Genomic DNA, 20,038 nt, shown 5'->3' on the forward strand with positions numbered 1-20,038 from the left:
ATTTACTGTAAAAGAGAGAACATCTCACCTCTAAAGTTTTTCTTTTCTATCTCTTCTTCTATCTCTTCTAATCTTTTCCCCTTTCTTTCTTTCTCTCTCTCTCTCCCTGGCTCCTTGTGGTGTGTGTGTGTGTGTGTGTGTGTGTGTGTGTGTGTGTGTGTGTGTGTGTGTGTGTGTGTGTGTGTGTGTGTGTGTGTGTGTGTGTGTGTGTGTGTGTGTGTGTGTGTGTGTGTGTGTGTGTGTGTGTGTGTGTGTGTGTGTGTGTCTCCCAGGTGGACTGGCCGCTGAACATCGTCATCACAGACAGCTGCATGAACAAGTACAACCGTCTGTTCTCCTTCCTGCTGCAGCTCAAACACATGGTGTGGAGCCTGCGGGACGTGTGGTTCCACCTCAAGAGGACGGGTGAGGAACCGGGCAGAGGGTGGAAGATTTTCTTAAAGTCATACTTAACCCATTGAGACCTGAAGCCGATTCTACATGTCTCCTAAATCTCAACAGCATTCTGAAAAACGTATGTTTCTATATCAGTGGTGCTCAATCTTTTTCATGTCAAGGACCCCCAGAACTATATGTATTTGGCCGCGGACCCTCATCAAAATATGTTGTTCCAGGGACCCCCAGAAGCAAAGATTTGAGTTAAAAATGTTCGCTTTAAAAATATATATATTCTAAGATTTGCACACATTTTCACGAATTGTCAAAAATAGCCCAAAGTGTAAAATAATGCTTTTTAGCTCAAATCTAAAAATTACACAGTTCCAGGTCTTAATGGGTTAAAGTCATGGATCTTGTTTCCACTATAGGTTGAAGTTGTAACTGTGGCGCCGGGAACCCCGCCTGCGCGCGCGGGATCATATGAGATCGGGGGACATGCGTTCTTGAGTTGTGAGTGTGTTGAATGCGCAGCGGGAATTTTGATTATAGAAACTAGCTACTGTCTTTCATAGATGTGTAGCAAATGTGAGAATCGATAAAATACATCTGTGATAGTCTTGATCCAAGGCTACATTTTTGTAAACAACAACATCTGCGTTGAAATCGTCTTAGAAAAGCATTGCAAACATTACTGTCGAAACAAAACACATTCCAGCGTGCGGCCAGTACCGTGGAGCCTACGCATAAGGAGCCCACATTACTGAAATTTTGTGACCCATAGAAAGCCGTTACCCTAGGGGGAGCCTTTTCACAGGAGAGACTGGGAGAGCATGAGAACACGGCCCAATTCATACTTCGTCGCACGACGGCGTCGCGCACCTACAAGCTCACAACGCTTTGCATATAAAATATATCATTTTCATAAAGATCAAGCTGTGGCGGCCACAAACAAGGCGTGGTGTGCCGCCACTGTTAAATGCATGTAGGAAAAACACTGTGGATTAAAGTTCTCAGCCGAGATTTCAGTCATTTTGGATTCCATAGTCAGCATGTTTTCTATGGAAGTACTGTATGTTGCGCAGCGTAAATAGCCGATGCGTCGCTGACACATTGAGAGCTTGTAGATTGGCTATTTTCTTTTTTTGCTATTTTTTCTTAGAGCATTTGAAGAAAAACAAACTAGCGATATGTTCAGAAGCAATTTCCATACAACCCTAATGATCTCGGATGTTTCATATAAAAGCAAAGGTTATTTCTTCATCTGGTTGGCTGGGCTCCTTTCACACTGATTCACAAATCGCACATTAGAACCCAATGTTTCAGTCTTGAGATTTTATATTTGCTTTGATCCATATTTGACGGTTGTTCGCACACATTTAACTGAAGTGCAAAAATAAACACAGTAAGCAAGAAAAGAGAGCATGTGGGTTACCTTTGGCTCCTTTGGCTGCGATGAGAGAAGAATGGTCCAGCTCAAAGTCTGAAACGCACATTTTAGACCACATGAGATCTTCAGAAAGGGACGTTGTGATGCCTTCATGGTTTATTTATGCTCCTATAGCAGTGGGATCAATGCAGTCCCTAGTATATAGGACAGTGTTCTCTACTGATACGAGGCTGGAAGTTGACCTTGTTATCCAGATAATGTGGCGAAGAAATGCATCGTATCGTTGCTGTCGGGCTGAAACCTTGTATCTCCATATTTCAAATGAATGCCGTCGTGGAATTCCGGATCAATCAGTGATCGATGAGCCAATAGGAGTCAGAGACAATATTCTAGGTGGTGATGGTTATGCTTTGATCCGTTAAAACCGGGAACGCATCTGTGTAACCACTTAAACCATTATTTTAAGCTTTGGCTATTAAAAAACAGCGGATATACAAGCTCATAGCACGGCACCGAGTGCCGCGCTATGAGCTTGTAGATCTGCTATTTTTGAAAAATCGTGAATATTTGTGCAAATCTTTCAATATATATATTTTATAAAGCAAGCAAAGATTTTAGTTACAAATGATTGCTTTTAAACATATATACATTCAAAGATTTGCAAACATTTTGACGATTTCTCAAAACAATTGCAGATCTACAAGCTCATAGAGCGGCACTCGGTGCCACGCTATGAGCTTGTAGATCTGCTATTTTTTGAAGAGCCAAAGAAATCTAAAATGACACAGATGAGTTCCTGGATTGAGTGGGTTAATGTACACATGATATCATGGGGAGAAGTACGCTAGACACACAGGTCAGTGGTAAGGTGGTTCGAGCACAGGGCTCAGACCATAGTTATACTAGCTCCTAGCTGCTACAAGGACAAGCTAAACCATAACAGATTGGCTGTAACAAAAACAATAGCCATCAAGCCTAGCGGAGACATCTTCAGGCTACCAAATATCATGTCATATCATAATGTATCTCATAAGTACTATAAGTGATGGTTAAATATAAAGGTTAGATATAATTCTTCCTCAATATACCCTGCTTTGTAGTACAAAAGTGATGCGTGTAAGTAGCAAAAATAGCCGATCTACAAGCGCATAATGTGACGCGTTGTTGTGAGCTTGTAGATCTGCTACTTTTTCTGTTAAGAAATGTGGAACGTTGACGTGGTTGAAGTGTGTCTGTAGGTATTTATAAATATGTAACCAATGAAACAAATTAGAGCAGTGGTGTAAAGTACATTTACTCAAGCACTGTCCTTAAGTACAATTTTGAGGTATTTGTACTGAGTATTTCCAATTTCCAATACTTTTACTTCTACTCCACTACATCTCAGAAGCAAATATTGCACTTTTACTCCACTACAATGATTTGAAAACTTTAGTTACTTGTTACTTTTGATTATTATTACAAAACATACATTTATCACTTAAGCCCTATATACATTTTGGCCATTTGAAAATAGCTGATCTACAAGCTCACGATGCGACACATTGAGAGCTTTTAGATCTGCTATTTTCAAAAGATTTTTATACTGGGACATTGGAACATTCTGTATAATGAGTACTTTTACTTTTGGTACTTTAAGTACATTTTGATGCAAATACTTTTGTACTTTTACTCAAGTATTTTTTTATTCCAGACTTTTACTTGTAACAGAGTATTTCTACATTGCAGTATTGATACTATAAAGGGATCACTTTATTTGTATAGCATATTTCATACAAAACATCGCAGCTCAAACTCTTTTTCATTCATTCATTTCAAATTGTTTTCATTAAAGAAATAAGATAAACAATAAACAGATTAAAAGGAAGCAAACAACAAAATCAAATTGATTATGATGCATAATAACTAATAAAATTACAATTTGTAATTCTCCTGTACAGTTTTGAAAATACAAACCAAAAGCAAACACACAAACTACCACATGCAAACACAGCCAAAGAGTTCTGTGCTGGTTTCAGCACAGAACTCTTTCACAGATCCAGTAGGCTTCTGAAGAACAAGTAATGTCATGCCATTCTCTTTGAGGAGTAGACTCATCTAAAAACTCAACACAGTCTTCTATTGCATTAGGGAATTCTTTGAGTTCAGAATCAGGCTCACCAGGGAACCAGTACCTGGAGAAGTAGGAACATTTCATTCATTAAAATACCTTTACAAGGATGTTTTTTCTCTTAACACATCGGGTGCCAGCATTTTTTCATAACAACTTACGTTGGGTGCCAGCATTCTCCCCATTTACGGCGCTTTGCGGTTTAAAGCTTTAGACTCCGAGACAAGCAAATCCACGTAAAAAAAAGCATCCATTCATGTTGAGCGATGACCCTGGCTACAGCCTGGAACCATAACATTTCACTCGGGAGTTACAACTGGGGGGGATCGCGCATCGCGCATGACCGGTTTTCACCACCGGAAACGGATTCGGAGATATAGGCGTTTTAAAGAAGGAAATAGACAGGAAGCGGATGGAAGCCATGTTTCTGTTTCCGGTGATCTATCTGGCCCTTCCTTCTCAAGATCACAATGGGTACTCCCAGAGCTGCTCTAGCCCCGCCCGTGGGGAGAAAAACGAAAAAAACAAAAATACTGAAATCACGGTTCAGACCGTGAACGGCACCAGAGCGCTACTATGTAAACACACGCTTCAGACCGTGATCGGCACCCGATGTGTTAACTATTTAGTTTTTAAATCATGACCACAATTTATATTTAGATATTAGATGCAAAATAACTGGATAGTGAAACAGAAAACATACATAATGTCTTGTAATTTACTAGAGGGTCGGGGCGCTGCGCGCCCCTCCCCCCTAGCCGCTGCGCGGTGCTTTGTGTTTGTTGGTCTCTATAATATATAAAGCCATAATAGGAGATGTTCCCAATGGAGCTATGCCCAAATATGGAGTGTGTTGTCTGACCTCACTTGGGTCTCGTTGGGCGGTTATATAAAGCCATAATAGGAGATGTTCCCAATGGAGCTATGCCCAAATATGGAGTGTGTTGTCTGACCTCACTTGGGTCTCGTTGGGCGGTGGTCGGCGATGACGCTAAGGAACAACATGGCCGACTGTAATGTTGTGAGTTTGTGTTGGCCGCAATTAATTATGCTGCGAGGGGGCAGATGTGTGCTGAGCAGTATGAAGTGGCCTACAGACTGCGCGTAGTAATTCTGCACGTTGTGGCGTGTCTTGTTAGTGACATTGATATGTTGTTTTTGTGTTTAGTCCCACACAGTGGCAGGTTTTTTTGGGGGGTTTTGGGTTTAGAAATGTATATATAGATAGATAATAACATTTAATACTACTATTACTAGAATCCTTTTGGTAAACTGAAGATGAAGACAAGTCTTACGTTGGTGTGGTCAGTGGTGTCCCGTCTACCCACTTAAATCTTCCTTCTTCGTCTCTGTCGGTCAAACCCAGCCACACTGTCTTCTTTGCACGTTCAACAAAGTCCTGGACAGAAAGGTTGATGGTTACTGATGTACAAACAGTAGACGCACACACACACACACACACACACACACACACACACACACACACACACACACACACACACACACACACACACACACACACACACACCATACTGTACCTGCTTTTCTTTGCTCTTTATGACGATCAGGTCTGATTGGTTGTCTCTACACCACTGTCTGCTCTCCTCCCAGTTTTTCCTCTCAGTAGAGATGTAATGACACAGTGACAGTCCATCATGAAATCTAAATCCATACGATTCTATCAAAAAATGCATATTAGCCACTGTTTTTTTCTCTCCTTTTTTTTTGCTCAAATGAATGAGAAATCATCAATAAAATAATATAACAATAAAGAAAAACAGTGACGTCTCACTCACCACAGAGACGCTTCATGTAATCTTGCTGAGCACAGAGCCACTTCTTCACATCATTGTGCTCCTTGGTCAGTTTGTCGTACCTCATCAGTAGTTGTTCTCTCTCCACCATGTTGGACTGATCTGTATGGAAAAGATATTTACAAAATTGGAGATCCACTATTTATAACCACCTACATTTTTGAATGGATAATATTGTCCAACTGCCAATGCTGTTACACCTTCTGTTGCTGCTACTGCAACTAATACTATTTTTTAAGAGGTATCCTATATGCTAGTGTGTTGGAAGCAACACATGTTACGATACAGTATATCATCATGAATATATAAAACATTTAGTGGTAGAAGAAGACAAGTACTCAGATTTGTCGCTTAGGGTGCACTCATACCAAACTTTGATTCTGCCTATGCGGACGGATTCTGCCAATGCTTTTCAATGGGAACGGAGCGTTTTGTTGCCATTCGAAGATTTCTGCAAAAGAAATGCTCCGTTCCCATTGAAAAGCATTGTCAGAATCCACCCCCCTCGGCAGAATTAAAGTTCGGTGTGACCGCACCCTTAACTCATTCAGTGCCTGACTTATTTCTGGCAGTTTGGCTCTGAGTGCCAGAGCCAAAATTCATTGTAAAAAAAAAGTGCTTAGGAGCCGAGATACAGCATTTTTCAGTAAGAAGTTAAACAAGAAGTGAATGGAGCAGAACCTTTTCAAATCTTGGGTTCTGAACATTTAAAAAAAAAAAAAGAAAAAACTTTTTTTTTTTTTTTTTTTACGTCTTAGACGTCCAGTAGCACAGGGCTTATGATACAACGGACGTCTTAGACGTCCAGTAGCACAGGGCTTATGATACAACGGACGTCTTAGACGTCCAGTAGCACAGGGCTTATGATACAATGGACGTCTTAGACGTCCAGTGGCACTGAATGAGTTAAGTTAAAGTAGCAATACCATGTTGCAGAAATGCCGTGTCACCAATAAATGTCCTGTATTCAAAAGGTTACTTTAGTACAACTACAAAAGTATTGCATTAAAATAAATTTGAAGAACCAAAAGTAAAAGTATATTCATTGTGCAGTATGTCCCGTTTAAAAAAAAATCAAGCGTTTTCAACATTTGTCGGAATCTTTCAAAAATAGCCGATCTACAAGCTCACAAAGAGTCACATTGCAACACATTGTGAGCTTGTACATCGGCTATTTTCAAATAGACAAAGAATTAAATACGGCTTAATTGGTTAATGGATATATTGTAATAATAATCTAAATCCACAAAGTAACTTGTAACTAAAGTTTGAAATGTTTTGTTGTAGAGTAAAAAGTAGTATTGAAAAATGGATACACTCAAGTAAAGTACCTAAAAAAAGTAAGGTACTTTAGTACATGTACTTAGTTACTTGCCACCACTGAAAACATTGTAATAAAATACATTGATATGAAACTTGACCTACAGAGAGAGAGTGGGACAGCAATGTTGAGGAGAGCTAGAACAGCACAAAACAATCCAACACCGACTCCAAACCGCTTGTACCGTCTTATCTTGTCTGGAGGACACACACACACACACACACACACACACACACACACACACACACACACACACACACACACACACACACATTGAGACCAGTTAAGATATTTAATTTGGTTGGTTAAAAGGTATTTTTTTGTGATTTTAGTAAAGTAACATTTCTTACCAGACTGCAGTATCTTCTGCAGATCTTTCTCCTGAGCTGTGTTCTCAATAGTTTCATAGATTACGTTGTCTTGGAGCTCAATATGGTCGTCAAAACGTCCATCTACAGCCATTTCTACCTTTATGATTTGAATTCTTCTTGCAGGTATTTGATATGTTCCACCTCTTCACAACACACTGAAGACTTATCTTCACTGTCCTAAACGTATAGATAGACAGCACTGTTATATTTATATCACACTCGCGCACACACACACACACACACACACACACACACACACACACACACACACACACACACACACACACACACACACACACACACACACACACACACACACACACACACACACTCCTTCTCCTTATCTGATTAAATTCATCTAGTTTCTCATAAATATCAACCACACTGTTGGTTGTACTGAACGGAAGCTAGAAGTGACCACAGTTTTCCTGTAGCTTCATTAGCTTCCTCTAATTCTACAAAAACAGAACCCTACACATAGTGAGGAAGTGTCCGTCAGTATTTTTGCATTTATCACAAAATGATAATGAATTCATGTGTATGAAAGCTGGGGCATTTAGAGCTATTTGATGGTCTGATTGTCCAAGAATTTATTTTGCCACTAAAGTTTATAGACAGAAGCCTTGAAAGAACTCATTCAGGAACATTTGAGTTACAAATGATTGCTTTTAAAAATATATACATTCAAAGATTTGCAAACATTTTGACATTCAGATTTTTTAATAGCCAAAGAAGTCTAAAATGACACAGCTGAGTTCCTGGATTGAGTGGGTTAATGTACATGATATCATGGGGAGAAGTACGCTAGACACACAGATCAGTGGTAAGGTGGTTCGAGCACAGGGCTCAGACCATAGTTATACTAGCTCCTATAGCTGCTGCAAGGACAAGCTGAACCATAACAGATTGGCTGTAACAAAAACAATAGCCATCAAGCCTAGTGGAGACATCTTCAGGCTACCAAATATCATGTCATATCCTAATGTAGTACTATAAGTGATGGTTAAATATAAAGGAACAACCATAAAAACAATATAGTATAATGTGTAATTCTTCCTCAATATACCCTGCTTTGTAGTACAAAAGTGATGCGTGAAAGTAGCAAAAAGATTTAGACTCCCATCCACTTCCTGGTTAACTTATGACTTCAAAAGCCTGTATCTCGGCTACTGTGTACTTTTTTTTTTACAATGAGTTTGATTGAGTTTTTCCAATTTCCAATACTTTTACTTCTACTCCACTACATCTCAGAGGCAAATATTGTACTTTTACTCCACTACAATGATTTGAAAACTTTACATACACTTTACAAAACATACATTTACCACTTCAGCCCTATATACATTTCGGCCATTTGAAAATAGCTGATCTACAAACTCACAATGCGACACATTGAGAGCTTTTAGATCTGCTATTTTCAAAAGATTTTTATACTGGGACATTGGGGCATTCTGTATAATGAGTACTTTTACTTTTGGTACTTTAAGTACATTTTGATGCCAATACTTTTGTACTTTTACTCAAGTCAATTTTGAATTCCAGACTTTTACAGAGTATTTCTACATCGCAGTATTGCTACTTTTAAGCTCTAATATAGTAGGTCTAAAAATAATAATACACTTTATTTGTATAAAGGGATCACTTTATTTTTTATAGCATATTTCATACAAAACATGCAGCTCAAACTGGTTTTCATTAAAGAAATAAGATAAACAGTAAACAGATTAAAAGGAAGCAAACAACAAAATCAAATTGATCATGATGCATAATAACTGTCTTCTCAATTAATATTTACAATTTACAATTCTCCTGTACAGTTTTGAAAATAAAACACACTTTATTAATCTACATGAAACATGGAATTAAAATATAACAGATTAAACATTATTCACATTCTATAGGCTCCTCTTTAACTATAATAACAATATGAATATACATTGTAATGTAATGTATACAGTGCATATTGGGTAGAACTGCAAGGCAGGCAGACAAACCAAAGCAAACACACAAACTACCACATGCAAACACAGCCACCATGTAGCTGTACCAACACACCAGCTAAGTGGCAGCGGTGGCCTAGTGGTTAGAGGGGCGGCCTTGATACCGGAAGGTCCCTAGTTCGATTCCCCAATTCATCACATCAATCATGAATCACCGCTGAATAGCCCATGAGCAAGGCTTCCATGCAGGGTCCGGCTGGAAACAAGTTTCGTACTTAGTCCGACACCCTGGGTAAACAACAAACTCTGCTTTGCTTTGCTTTACCGATACATGGTGAACATGATGGTTTCAGCACAGAACTCTTTCACAGATCCAGTAGGCTTCCGCAGAACAAAGTTTGTCATGCCATCTTCTTTCAGGAGTAGGCAGAACCCAAAACTCAACACAGTCTTCTATTGCATTAGGCAAATCTTTGCATTCAGAATCAGGCTCACCAGCGAACCAGTACCTGGAGAAGTAGGAACATTTCATGCATTAAAATACCTTTACAAGGATGTTTTTTCACTCTTAACTATAACTATTTAGTTTTTAAATCATGACCACAAATTATATTTAGATATTAGATGCAAAATAACTGGATAGTGACATAGAAAACATACATAATGTCTTGTAATTTATAATAACATTTAATACTATTTAGAATAATTTTGGTCAAATGAAGATGAAGACAAGTCTTACGTTGGTGTGGTCAGTGGTGTCCCGTCTACCCACTTAAATCTTCCTTCTTCGTCTCTGTCGGTCAAACCCAGCCACACACTCTTGTTTGCACTTTTAACAAAGTCCTGGACAGAAAAGTTGATGGTTACTGATGTACAAACAGTGGACACACACACACACACACACACACACACACACACACACACACACACACACACACACACACACACACACACACACACACACAAACCATACTGTACCTGCTTTTCTTTGCTCTTTATGACGATCAGGTCTGATTGGTTGTCTCTACACCACTGTCTGCTCTCCTCCCAGTTTTTCTTCTCAGTAGAGATGTAATGACACAGTGACAGTCCATCACGAAATATAAATCCATACGATTCTATAAAAAAAACGCATATTAGCCACGTTTTTTTTCTCCTTTTTTTTGCTCAAATGAATGAGAAATAATCAATAAAATAATATAACAATAAAGAAAAACAGTGACGTCTCACTCACCACAGAGACGCTTCATGTAATCTTGCTGACCACAGAGCCACTTCTTCACATCATTGTGCTCCTTGGTCAGTTCGTCGTACCTCATCAGTAGTTGTTCTCTCTCCACCATGTTGGACTCATTTAGCTCCTTGGTCAGTTTGTCGAACCTCATCAGTAGTTGTTCTCTCTCCACCTTGTTGGACTCAGCTTGCTCCTTGGTCAGTTTGCTGTACCTCATCAGTAGTTGTTCTCTGTCCACCATGTTGGACTCATCTGTATGGAAACAAGAAATGACCAAAGTCATAATATAGCCGCTTGCGGCAGGCTTTTTTTGCCCCAATCTTTTCATAGACCTGATTACTTGTTTTTTGGATTGCTTGTTTCTCTCGCCAAACCTGGCAACATAGCGTCACAGAATCTGCGACGCTAAACGCTCTAATGTTTTTTATATAAGTGGTGGTAACATTTTGTGACACCACACGGGTCTTCCCAACAATAGCTAAGATTGAAGTCAGTGTGAACATGGCCAAATAATAACTTAATAGCCAAACTAGGTCTAATGAAGCACGCTAGCATTTATGCTAACCCTCCTGCCTGAGGCTGCAGTAAAAGTTGCTCTCTCCTTCTCTCTCTCTCTGCTGCAAAGAAGGAGAGGCGGGTGCTGCAAAGGGCCGTCTCCCCATTGGCTTAAACGGGGGGAAGTGTGAAGGACAGCCAGGACAGCCAATGACAAATAGGTGTCAAAGGAGGAGAGGCGGGTGCTGCAAAGGGCCGTCTCCCCATTGGCGGGAAGTGTGAAGGACAGCCAGGACAGCCAATGACACTTAGGTGTCACTTGGGTGTCGGACTAGGACTAGTGCTGTCTGTAGAGCCGCCAGCTTTCAGCAAGCGGCTAAAAATATTTTCAAAATTGGAGATCCACTATTTATAACCACCTACAGTAAAAAAATTTGAATGGATAATATTGTCCAACTGCCAATGCTGTTACACCTTCTGTTGCTGCTACTAAAACTATTACTACTGCAACTAATACTATTTTTTAAGAGGTATCCTATATGCTAGTGTGTTGGAAGAAACACATGTTACGATATATCACCATGAATATATAAAACATTTAGTGGTAGAAGAAGTACTCAGATTTGTCGCTTTGTCGATTTGTGCACTCATACCAAACTTTGATTCTGCCTATGCGGCCAGATTCTGCCAATGCTTTTCAATGGGAACAGAGCTTTTTTATGCCATTCGAAGATTTCTGCAAAAAAAAATGCTCCGTTCGTTTTGAAAAGCATGGGCAGAATCCACCCCCCTAGGCAGAATTAAAGTTCGGTGTGACCGCACCCTTAAGTTAAAGTAGCAATACCACGTTGCAGAAATACTGTGTCACCAATAAATGTCCCGTATTCAAAATGTTACTTGAGTAAAACTACAAAAGTATTGCATTGCATACATTTGAAGAAAAAAGTAAAAAAAAAAAATCGTTGTGCAGTATGTCCTGTTTAAAAAGAAATCTAGTGTTTTCAACATTTGTCGGAATCTTTAAAAAATAGCCGCTCTCAAATAGACAAAGAATAAAATACGGCTTAATTGGTTAATGGATATATTGTAATAATAATCTAAATCTACAAAGTAACTTGTAACTAAAGTTTTCAATTTTTTGTTGTAGAGTAAAAAGTACAATATTGGCTCTTGAGATGTAGTGGAAGTAGAAGTATCAAGTATTGAAAAACGGATACACTCAAGTAAAGTACCTAAAAAAGTAAGGTACTTTAGTACATGTACTTGCCACTGAAAACATTGTAATAAAATACATTGATATGAAACTTGACCTACAGAGAGAGAGTGGGACAGCAATGTTGAGGAGAGCTAGAACAGCACAAAGCAATCCAACACAGACTCCAACCCGCTTGTACCGTCTTATCTTGTCTGGAGGACACACACACACACACACACACACACACACACACACACACACACACACACACACACACACACACACACACACACACACACACACACACACACACACACACACACATTGAGACCAGTTAAGATATTTAAAACTGGTTAAAAGGTATTTTTTTGTGATTTTTAGTTCAGTAACATTTCTTACCAGACTGCAGTATCTTCTGTGGATCTTTCTCCTGAGCTGTGTTCTCAATAGTTTCATAGATTACATTGTCTTGGAGCTCAATATGGTTGTCAAAACGTCCATCTACAGCCATTTCTACCTTTATGACTTGAATTCTTCTTGCAGGTATTTGGTATGTTCCACCTCTTCACAACACAAACCAATGAACACAAACCCCCCCCCCCCCCCCCCCCCCCCCCCCCCCCCCCCCACACACACACACACACACACACACACACACACACACACACACACACACACACACACACACACACACACACACACACACACACACATCACTTCCCCTCTGCCAACTTGTGCCACGCTCTTGATCACTTGATCTTATCTGATTAAATTCATCTAGTTTCTCGTAAATGTCAACTCAAATTGCATAGGATGTACTCTACGGAAGCTAGAAGTGACCACAGTTTTCCTGTAGCTTCATCGTTCTCTCATTTTACGAAAACACAACCCTGCACATAGTGAGGGAGTGTCTGTCAGTATTGTTGCATTTGTCACAAAATGATACTGAATTCATTAGTAAGAAAGCTGTGGCATTTAGAGCTACAGTATTTGATGGTCTGAATGTCCAAGAATTTATTTTGCCACTAAAGTTAATGGACAGAATTTTCAGGCCGCGACCCCCCAAAATAATCATATTTTAACTGGGGATTATTTTAACCAGCACTTATTTTAACCAGCACTTTGTAGGGGTTGAGGCATTACAAACGTATTCATCTCCACAGCTAGATGCGTTGCGAAGTGCTGTGAGCTTGTAGATCAGCTATTTTCACAATATTTGCCTCTTTCTTATATTATTTTTTGGACAATTTGGCCAATTTTAAACAGTTTTTATAGTATAGTTTGTTGAATACGTTTGACACAGTAATGGTCTTATTTGTATGTATTTATTTTATTTTAGAGGTATTAAAAAGGTCTTAAAAGTCCTTAAATGGTCACTTTAGAAACGTGCAGATACCCTGATTGGAACACACAGGTTCCTTTTTTTTCTTATTCCCTGAAAAGTAATGTTTTTTTGGACATACAAGGTTTCTGCCCGACAGCGACGATATTGTCTTAATAGTTTGATTTGAAAATACTCTGTATTTTATATAGTTTCGTCCAAAAACCCTATATATTTAGTTGGTCCCTCAGGGGTCTAGTCTAGTCTAGTCTAGTATGAAGAAGGGGGTTTCTTGCGCCCCCCGGAAATATACTTGTACTGTGTGTACAAAATGATGAGCTATGTTTAAAAGTTGTCAAAATGTACAGACACTATTATAATGGCAACTTTTTTAGCCATCTGCAAAATAATAGATTTCATCACCAATGTGTTTCTCCTCCGGGAAACTTTGTGGGAGCCAATCAAAGTTGAGAATGACTTCCAATCCAACTTTTTTTTCGGTCAGTCGTTCAGCAGCGGGCAACGGGCTCAAACTGGGTGGACAGCTGCCCGTGTTGCCACACATGGACACGCTTCTGCTCTTTGAAACTTTGTGGGAGCCAATCAAAGTTGAAAAAACCTGGTGTGAAAAACTGGGGGAAAAGATATTGGCCAATATGAGCTTGTTACATTACATTACATTACAGTCATTTAGCAGACGCTTTTATCCAAAGCGACTTGTTACATCTAACTAGGGGTTTGTGGGGTGCTGAATCCATTCCAACGATTCGTTTTCTTTTTATATAATGACTCCCAGGCCAGATAATACTTTTCAGGGGGCCTATCCATCAAATTGTGGTGGCCATCATTTTCACTTGTTATTTTTTGTTGAGTGGTACATTTAGATTCAAATGGAAATGGGTATAATTTGTCATTAACTTTGAAAGGTGATCTAAGAGTCTATGTCCATGTTTGTGAGAAACATCAGAAACAACAGAAATGCATCTATTACCATGGTGCAGCCATCCCCTTACCAAGTGCATAATGATTATCCGTTTCTTGTTCCCCACACCAATGATGAAGTAGAAGAACTATGCAAGGTGTCCTTGCATAGCTGATGGTATGGAATGGATTCAGCACCCTCACAAAACCCCTACCCCAATATACAAGCTCATATTGGCCAATTTATAGTTTTCCAGTTTTTCACACCAGGTCTTCTCAACTTCTCAAGTTCCCCAGAGGAGTTCAGTTGGAAGTAATTGGGAGGTGTTATTTTATTTATTTTCACATAATTTTTATTGAAGAAGTCAGTTTTACAGGAGGATAAACAATGACAGAACTCTTCTAATTTTCTGTGAAAAAAAACAAACGCACAAGACAAACACAAACCCCCCCTCCCAACCCTCACAAGAAAGTAAATGACATGGTATTAAAAAGTGAGGTGTTATAAGACACCTTTATGAACACATTAGTGAAGAAAGCCAATTGGTGAGCAGTTATTTTGCAGATGGCATTAATTATAAAAACGTGACTATAATGGCAGCACTCATTTGGAACACTAGAATGCCACAGGTACATGTGATCACTTTAAGAATAGTTTCATTGTGATCCCTGACCCTCAAAACATAGTTCTAGACACCTTATTTTTCAGTTAGGTGCAATATTGGCTCATTTATAATGAAAATATATGTTTTGGTACTGGCAGCACTTACTTGCGAAATACAGTAAATGGTAGATGGGACATTTTGACAACTTCTTAATATAGCTCATCATTCTGTACACATTTTTTCTAATCTAGAAACACTAATTAGAAGTATATTTCTGGGGGGCGCGTGATACCCCCTCCTTCCCACTCTACTATACTTGGTTCTGACTCCTGATCTGTGAAGTGTAAAAAAAAAACTATTTATTTTTAACATATTCACATAAAAACGATTTTTGATCAATATTCTCTAAGCAAAATGTAGGAGTCCGATAAAGGGGGTAATGGATTCATAAACCAGGGACCTTTCCCTGCTGTCTGAATCCAAGTGCAGAAGCCAAAAAAGGTTCAAGAACCAGTGCTGTCTATATCAGTGGCTCTCAATCTTTTCAGGCCATGACCCCCAAAAAGAATCATTTGAACTGGGGACCCTCCAACATAATCATATTTGAACTGGGGACCGCCCAACATAATCATATTTGAACTGGGGACCCCCCACCCAGACAAGCACTTGGAATTGTACGAGTTGAGGCATTACATTTAGTCTGACACGGTTCCACAGATAAATATTGTAAAAAAATAGCTGAGCTTGTAGATCTGCTATTTTCACATTGTTTGCTTCTTTCTGGTCTTTTTTCATTTATTTTCTTTACTTGTTTTTTTTGGTCATCTGGGGAACCCCCCAAAATCATGTGGGGACCCCCCTGGGGGTCCCGACCCACATGTTGAGAACCACTGCTTTATATGCCCATGTTCTTGCCCCCACAGCCCTGGTGAAAGGCGCGGGCCGCTCGGTGCAGTTCCGCCAGTTGCAGCTCTACAGACACGAGATGCAGCACTTCGTCAAGGTGATCCAGGGCTACATCGCCAACCAGATCCTGCAGGTGTCCTGGAGCGAGTTCACCGCCAAGCTGGCCTCCGCCAGCGACCTGGACGCCATCCACCGCCTGCACGCAGACTACCTCAACAGAGCCATCTTCAGGTGAGGGGGCAGAAGTGCATGCATCCCATGCATTTTGATCTGTTGATGATCAGAATTTACAGTATGAGTCTGGGAAGGTAAATGTAGATTTTTTTTTAAACTCCATAGATCATTGGTTCTCAAGGGGGGGTCCCCAGCTAAATGTGTGAATTAACCGTCACAATCATTTTAACTCATTGAGTGTCATTGACGTGTTTCACGTGTTTTACCGCAATGGCACAACGTGCCAATGACGTGTTTTTGAAAAAAAATGTTCAGAACCCAAGATATCATCATTTGAAGATTTGCTGCTCCATTCACTTCTTGTTTAACTTATTACTGAAAAAGGCTGTATCTCGGCTCCTGGGCACTTTTTTTTTACCATGTATTTGTGGCCCAGACATGTTATTTTCAAAGGCAGACAATTAATGTGAACAAGGTCGCAATGACCTCGTTGACATTTGTGAAACCACACAGTGCAACCCTCAGTGAATCGATTATACTGGAGATAAATATTCTGTGACTACAAAAGGTAAGAAAATTGAAAAAATGCTGGCACAGTATGCATATATTTTTTTATTTCATTGGCACTGAATGAGCTAACACCTTTATCCATATTTTATACTTTGGATATTAAAAAATAGCAGATATACAAGCTCATAGCGCGGCACTCAGAGCTTGTATATCTGCTATTTTTGAAAGATTGTTAACATTTTTAATATATATATTTTTAAAGCGATATTTGTAACGAAATATTTTGAGATGGGGGTCCGATGCCAAATACATGATATTTTCGGGGGTCCTGGACATGAAAAAGTTTGAGAACCACTGCCATAGATGATTGAACCACTTTTCTACTTGGGACCACTTGACACTTAAGTTTGTCAGGCAAAACAATTCTAATTGTTGTTTTAATTTCATAAAATATATTTTTTTAAATAAAATCCGAAATATCAAAAATGGTAGATCTTCAAGCTCACAATGCGTTGCACTGCTGCACGTTTTGAGCTTGTAGATCGGCTGTTTTTGCTATTCGTAGTATGACTAAAGGCTTAAGTGTTGAATCTGCAGAGGAGGAGTTTAAAGTTCATATATTCACATATTTACATACTACTCCATATCGTCTCTGTGTAATGATTTTATTCTCTAGGTCATTCAAAGTCTGGTCAGATGAGGTGGATGAGAGAAGTTCATAGGAAAATACAAGGTGATGTCTCAGTTATAGCAGCATAGAAGAAGAGCGATGCATCGGGAACACAAGTCTCAAACAAGCGTCCACCGAGGCGGTCTCTATTACACAAATAACATGTCTCTATTACGCGTAGCTATTACACAAATAAACGATGCCTATATGTGTAAGTGAGTGAAGTGCAAAAGTTCATCAGGTGAGATCAAGCGAAGACATCGGCAGGGCCCCTTTGCCACATCCTGGATTGTCAGACAGATGTGCTGATGGGAGGATGTGCTGTGGTTCACAGAGACCTGATGTTGAGCAACATCAGCAGGCTTTCACCACCGGTGCAATATGGCCTCCCGCACGGGGGCGCTATGGCCTCCCCGATTTACAGGAAGGCTTGGTAGATGTATTCTGTAGATAACTGTCATTAACTGCAAACATGTAAACAATTCTAGGCTAGCGTTTTACCAAGAAACGTTAGGGTGACAAAGGGGACAGGAAATAAGGTTTGGAAGCACTGCACCTCAGCACTTCAATCCAGGACAGGTTGCACCCTATAGTCTCGCGTAGCCAGACAACTATTCCACAATCTCTGAATGCTATATAGAGTCTGGAACTACAACTCCCAAAATCCGAGAGAGGAAACTGGCACTTCCGTTCACAAAAATATCTTTTAAAATATCTTTATATTTTACTTTTTAATTTCCATTTCTGCTAAGCAGCAAGCTAAATAATACTTAGATGATTTGTATTTATATTAGGATAAATTTGCGCGACTGTAAAGACGAAATGGAGAGGAGGCTCCACATGCGGTTTATATTCTAATCATGATCAGAGCTTCCGAGTCCCAGACTGTATGACCGGAAACATTTGAAAATTGTGGGAGGCAACAGTCTGGTAACGCGAGACTAGGTTGCTGCGCCCTAACATAAAGAAAGCCAATTACTTTTTCATTATGTCAGTGGTGTGAAACTGCATACGGGGAGTTAGGTAAAGAAAAGTTAAGTAGAGGAAAGAGCATTGTATGATATTCACAACACTCTGTCGGGTGGAATACTTTTCAGGATTCAAATTCAAGAGTAGCAGAAGTTGCAGATCTACAATCTCAAAACGCGTCGCTTCTTGCTGCATTTCGAGCTTGTAGATCAGCTGCTTTTGATGCTTTTGTGTGACACTGTAGTATGATCAAGTAGAGCATTCATTTACAAAAAACACAAAAAGTAAAAATATGGATATACGTAAGAGGTTTCTGCCCCGACAGCCAGGGACGTGCACAGATAGACTCTAGGTGGCGCTAGAGCACCTGCCCTTTGCCCTCTTGACCAGAAGTGCCCTTTTGAAAAAAAGAAAAAAAAAAAGTTTTTTTTTTCTTCAGTTTACAGCAGGTGTCTTCAACAGGGGGTCCGGGACCCCTAGGGGGTCCTCAGAGTTACTACAGGGGGTCCGCCAAATCTTTATGTGATTTGATTTTTCTTTTTACCATAACCACTCGAAACCTAGCATCCCTTTTCTGAGGAGAACTTTAGCCAAAAATAGCCGATCTACAAGCCCACAACGCCTCGCGCTGCGAGGCGTTGTGGGCTTGTAGATCGGCTATTTTTGGCAAAGAGGTATAAGTGTAGAGGGGAAAAAAGAGCAGACCAAGTCAACAAAAAAAAGTAGTAATTTAGTTGAGCACCTGCCCCTCAAAATGTCTGTGCACGCCGCTGCCGACAGCAACAATATTCAGCATTTAAAATGAACAGTGATGGCCCTAAAAGCAGCACCCTCTCTCTCCCCAGGGGTCTGCTGACGGAGAAGGCTGCTCCCGTCATGAACATCATCCACAGCATCTTCAGCCTCATCCTCAAATTCCGCGCCCAGCTGATCGCACTGCCCTGGGACCGCCAGCAGGGGGAGGCGGTGCACCCCAGCTTCATCGCCATGCAGCAGTCCTACAACACCTTCAAGTACTACTCTCACTTCCTCTTCAAAGGTGAGAGGACACTTGGACTGCAGTGTCTGTGTCACTGCTCAGTTCAATTCAATTCAATTCAATTCAATTCAATTCAATTCAATTCAATTCAATTCAATTCAATTCAATTCAATTCAATTCAATTCAATTCAAAGGATTCATTGCCAAAGCAAGCGTCTGTACAAAAGTGTGTTTTGAAACAACATTTTTAACTCAACTCTTTGCTTCGGGGGGTCCCTGGAACAACATATTTTGATGGGGGTCGGCGGCCAAATACATATAATTTGGGCGGTCCTTGACATGAAAAAGCTTGAGAACCATTATTATAGCAACATACGTTTTTCAGTTTGCTGCACAAATTTTCACAATATTTTGTTTTTTTGCAGATCTACAAGCTCATAGCGCGGCACTCAGTGCCGCGCTATGAGCTTGTATATCTGCTATTTTTGAATAGCCAAAGAAATCTTAAAATGACACAGAAGCCTTCCCGTATTGAATGGGTTAAACAGAGCTACTGTATGTCACATTGCAACTTTATACATACATGTTGGCAAGGGTATAAAGCTTTTTGAAACAAGTAGCAGCAATCTTTCAAGGTTTTGCCGTCACTTTTGGGCGTCACCATTTCACTGGAATTCATACTTGATTTTTTTTTGTTTAGTTTATTCTCTCCATTCACTAAAAAATGTAATACGTTTT

General features: G+C 39.8%; 3 protein-coding genes across 4 annotated transcripts in view; 1 reads left to right on the forward strand and 2 right to left on the reverse strand.

Moving 5' to 3' along the window:
* tubgcp6 (tubulin gamma complex component 6) overlaps positions 1 to 20,038 on the forward strand; it is a 94,197-nt gene that overhangs the window by 71,633 nt on the left and 2,526 nt on the right. The window contains exons 24-26 of the mRNA XM_084060286.1: positions 273 to 405; positions 16,016 to 16,229; positions 19,167 to 19,360. Coding sequence (XP_083916412.1) covers positions 273 to 405; positions 16,016 to 16,229; positions 19,167 to 19,360 — 541 coding nt within the window. The remainder of the gene's footprint in view (positions 1 to 272; positions 406 to 16,015; positions 16,230 to 19,166; positions 19,361 to 20,038) is intronic.
* On the reverse strand, positions 3,403 to 12,789 carry LOC311046782 (CD209 antigen-like protein C). 2 transcript variants are annotated; one of them, XM_084059329.1, is made up of 6 exons: positions 12,645 to 12,789; positions 12,365 to 12,457; positions 5,672 to 5,791; positions 5,414 to 5,553; positions 5,171 to 5,274; positions 3,403 to 3,939 (listed from the first exon to the last, which is right to left on the reverse strand). In XM_084059329.1, exons 1-6 carry the CDS (start codon positions 12,754 to 12,756, stop codon positions 3,780 to 3,782), a joined length of 729 nt encoding a protein of 242 aa, XP_083915455.1. In that variant the 5' UTR covers positions 12,757 to 12,789; the 3' UTR covers positions 3,403 to 3,779. The 2 variants fall into 2 exon arrangements, with proteins under 2 accessions (XP_083915455.1, XP_083915454.1); XM_084059328.1 differs by lacking the exons at positions 12,365 to 12,457; positions 12,645 to 12,789 and adding exons at positions 7,115 to 7,207; positions 7,361 to 7,613.
* LOC311047113 (C-type lectin domain family 4 member M-like) lies at positions 9,515 to 10,669 on the reverse strand. Its single transcript, XM_084059706.1, has 4 exons — positions 10,556 to 10,669; positions 10,300 to 10,439; positions 10,061 to 10,164; positions 9,515 to 9,830 (listed from the first exon to the last, which is right to left on the reverse strand). The coding sequence occupies exons 1-4, from the start codon at positions 10,662 to 10,664 to the stop codon at positions 9,671 to 9,673; spliced, it is 513 nt and encodes a 170-aa protein (XP_083915832.1). The 5' UTR covers positions 10,665 to 10,669; the 3' UTR covers positions 9,515 to 9,670.

The sequence above is a fragment of the Gymnoscopelus microlampas genome, assembly GCF_963454915.1.
Source record: "Gymnoscopelus microlampas genome assembly, chromosome: 6".
NCBI classification, from domain to species: domain Eukaryota; kingdom Metazoa; phylum Chordata; class Actinopteri; order Myctophiformes; family Myctophidae; genus Gymnoscopelus; species Gymnoscopelus microlampas.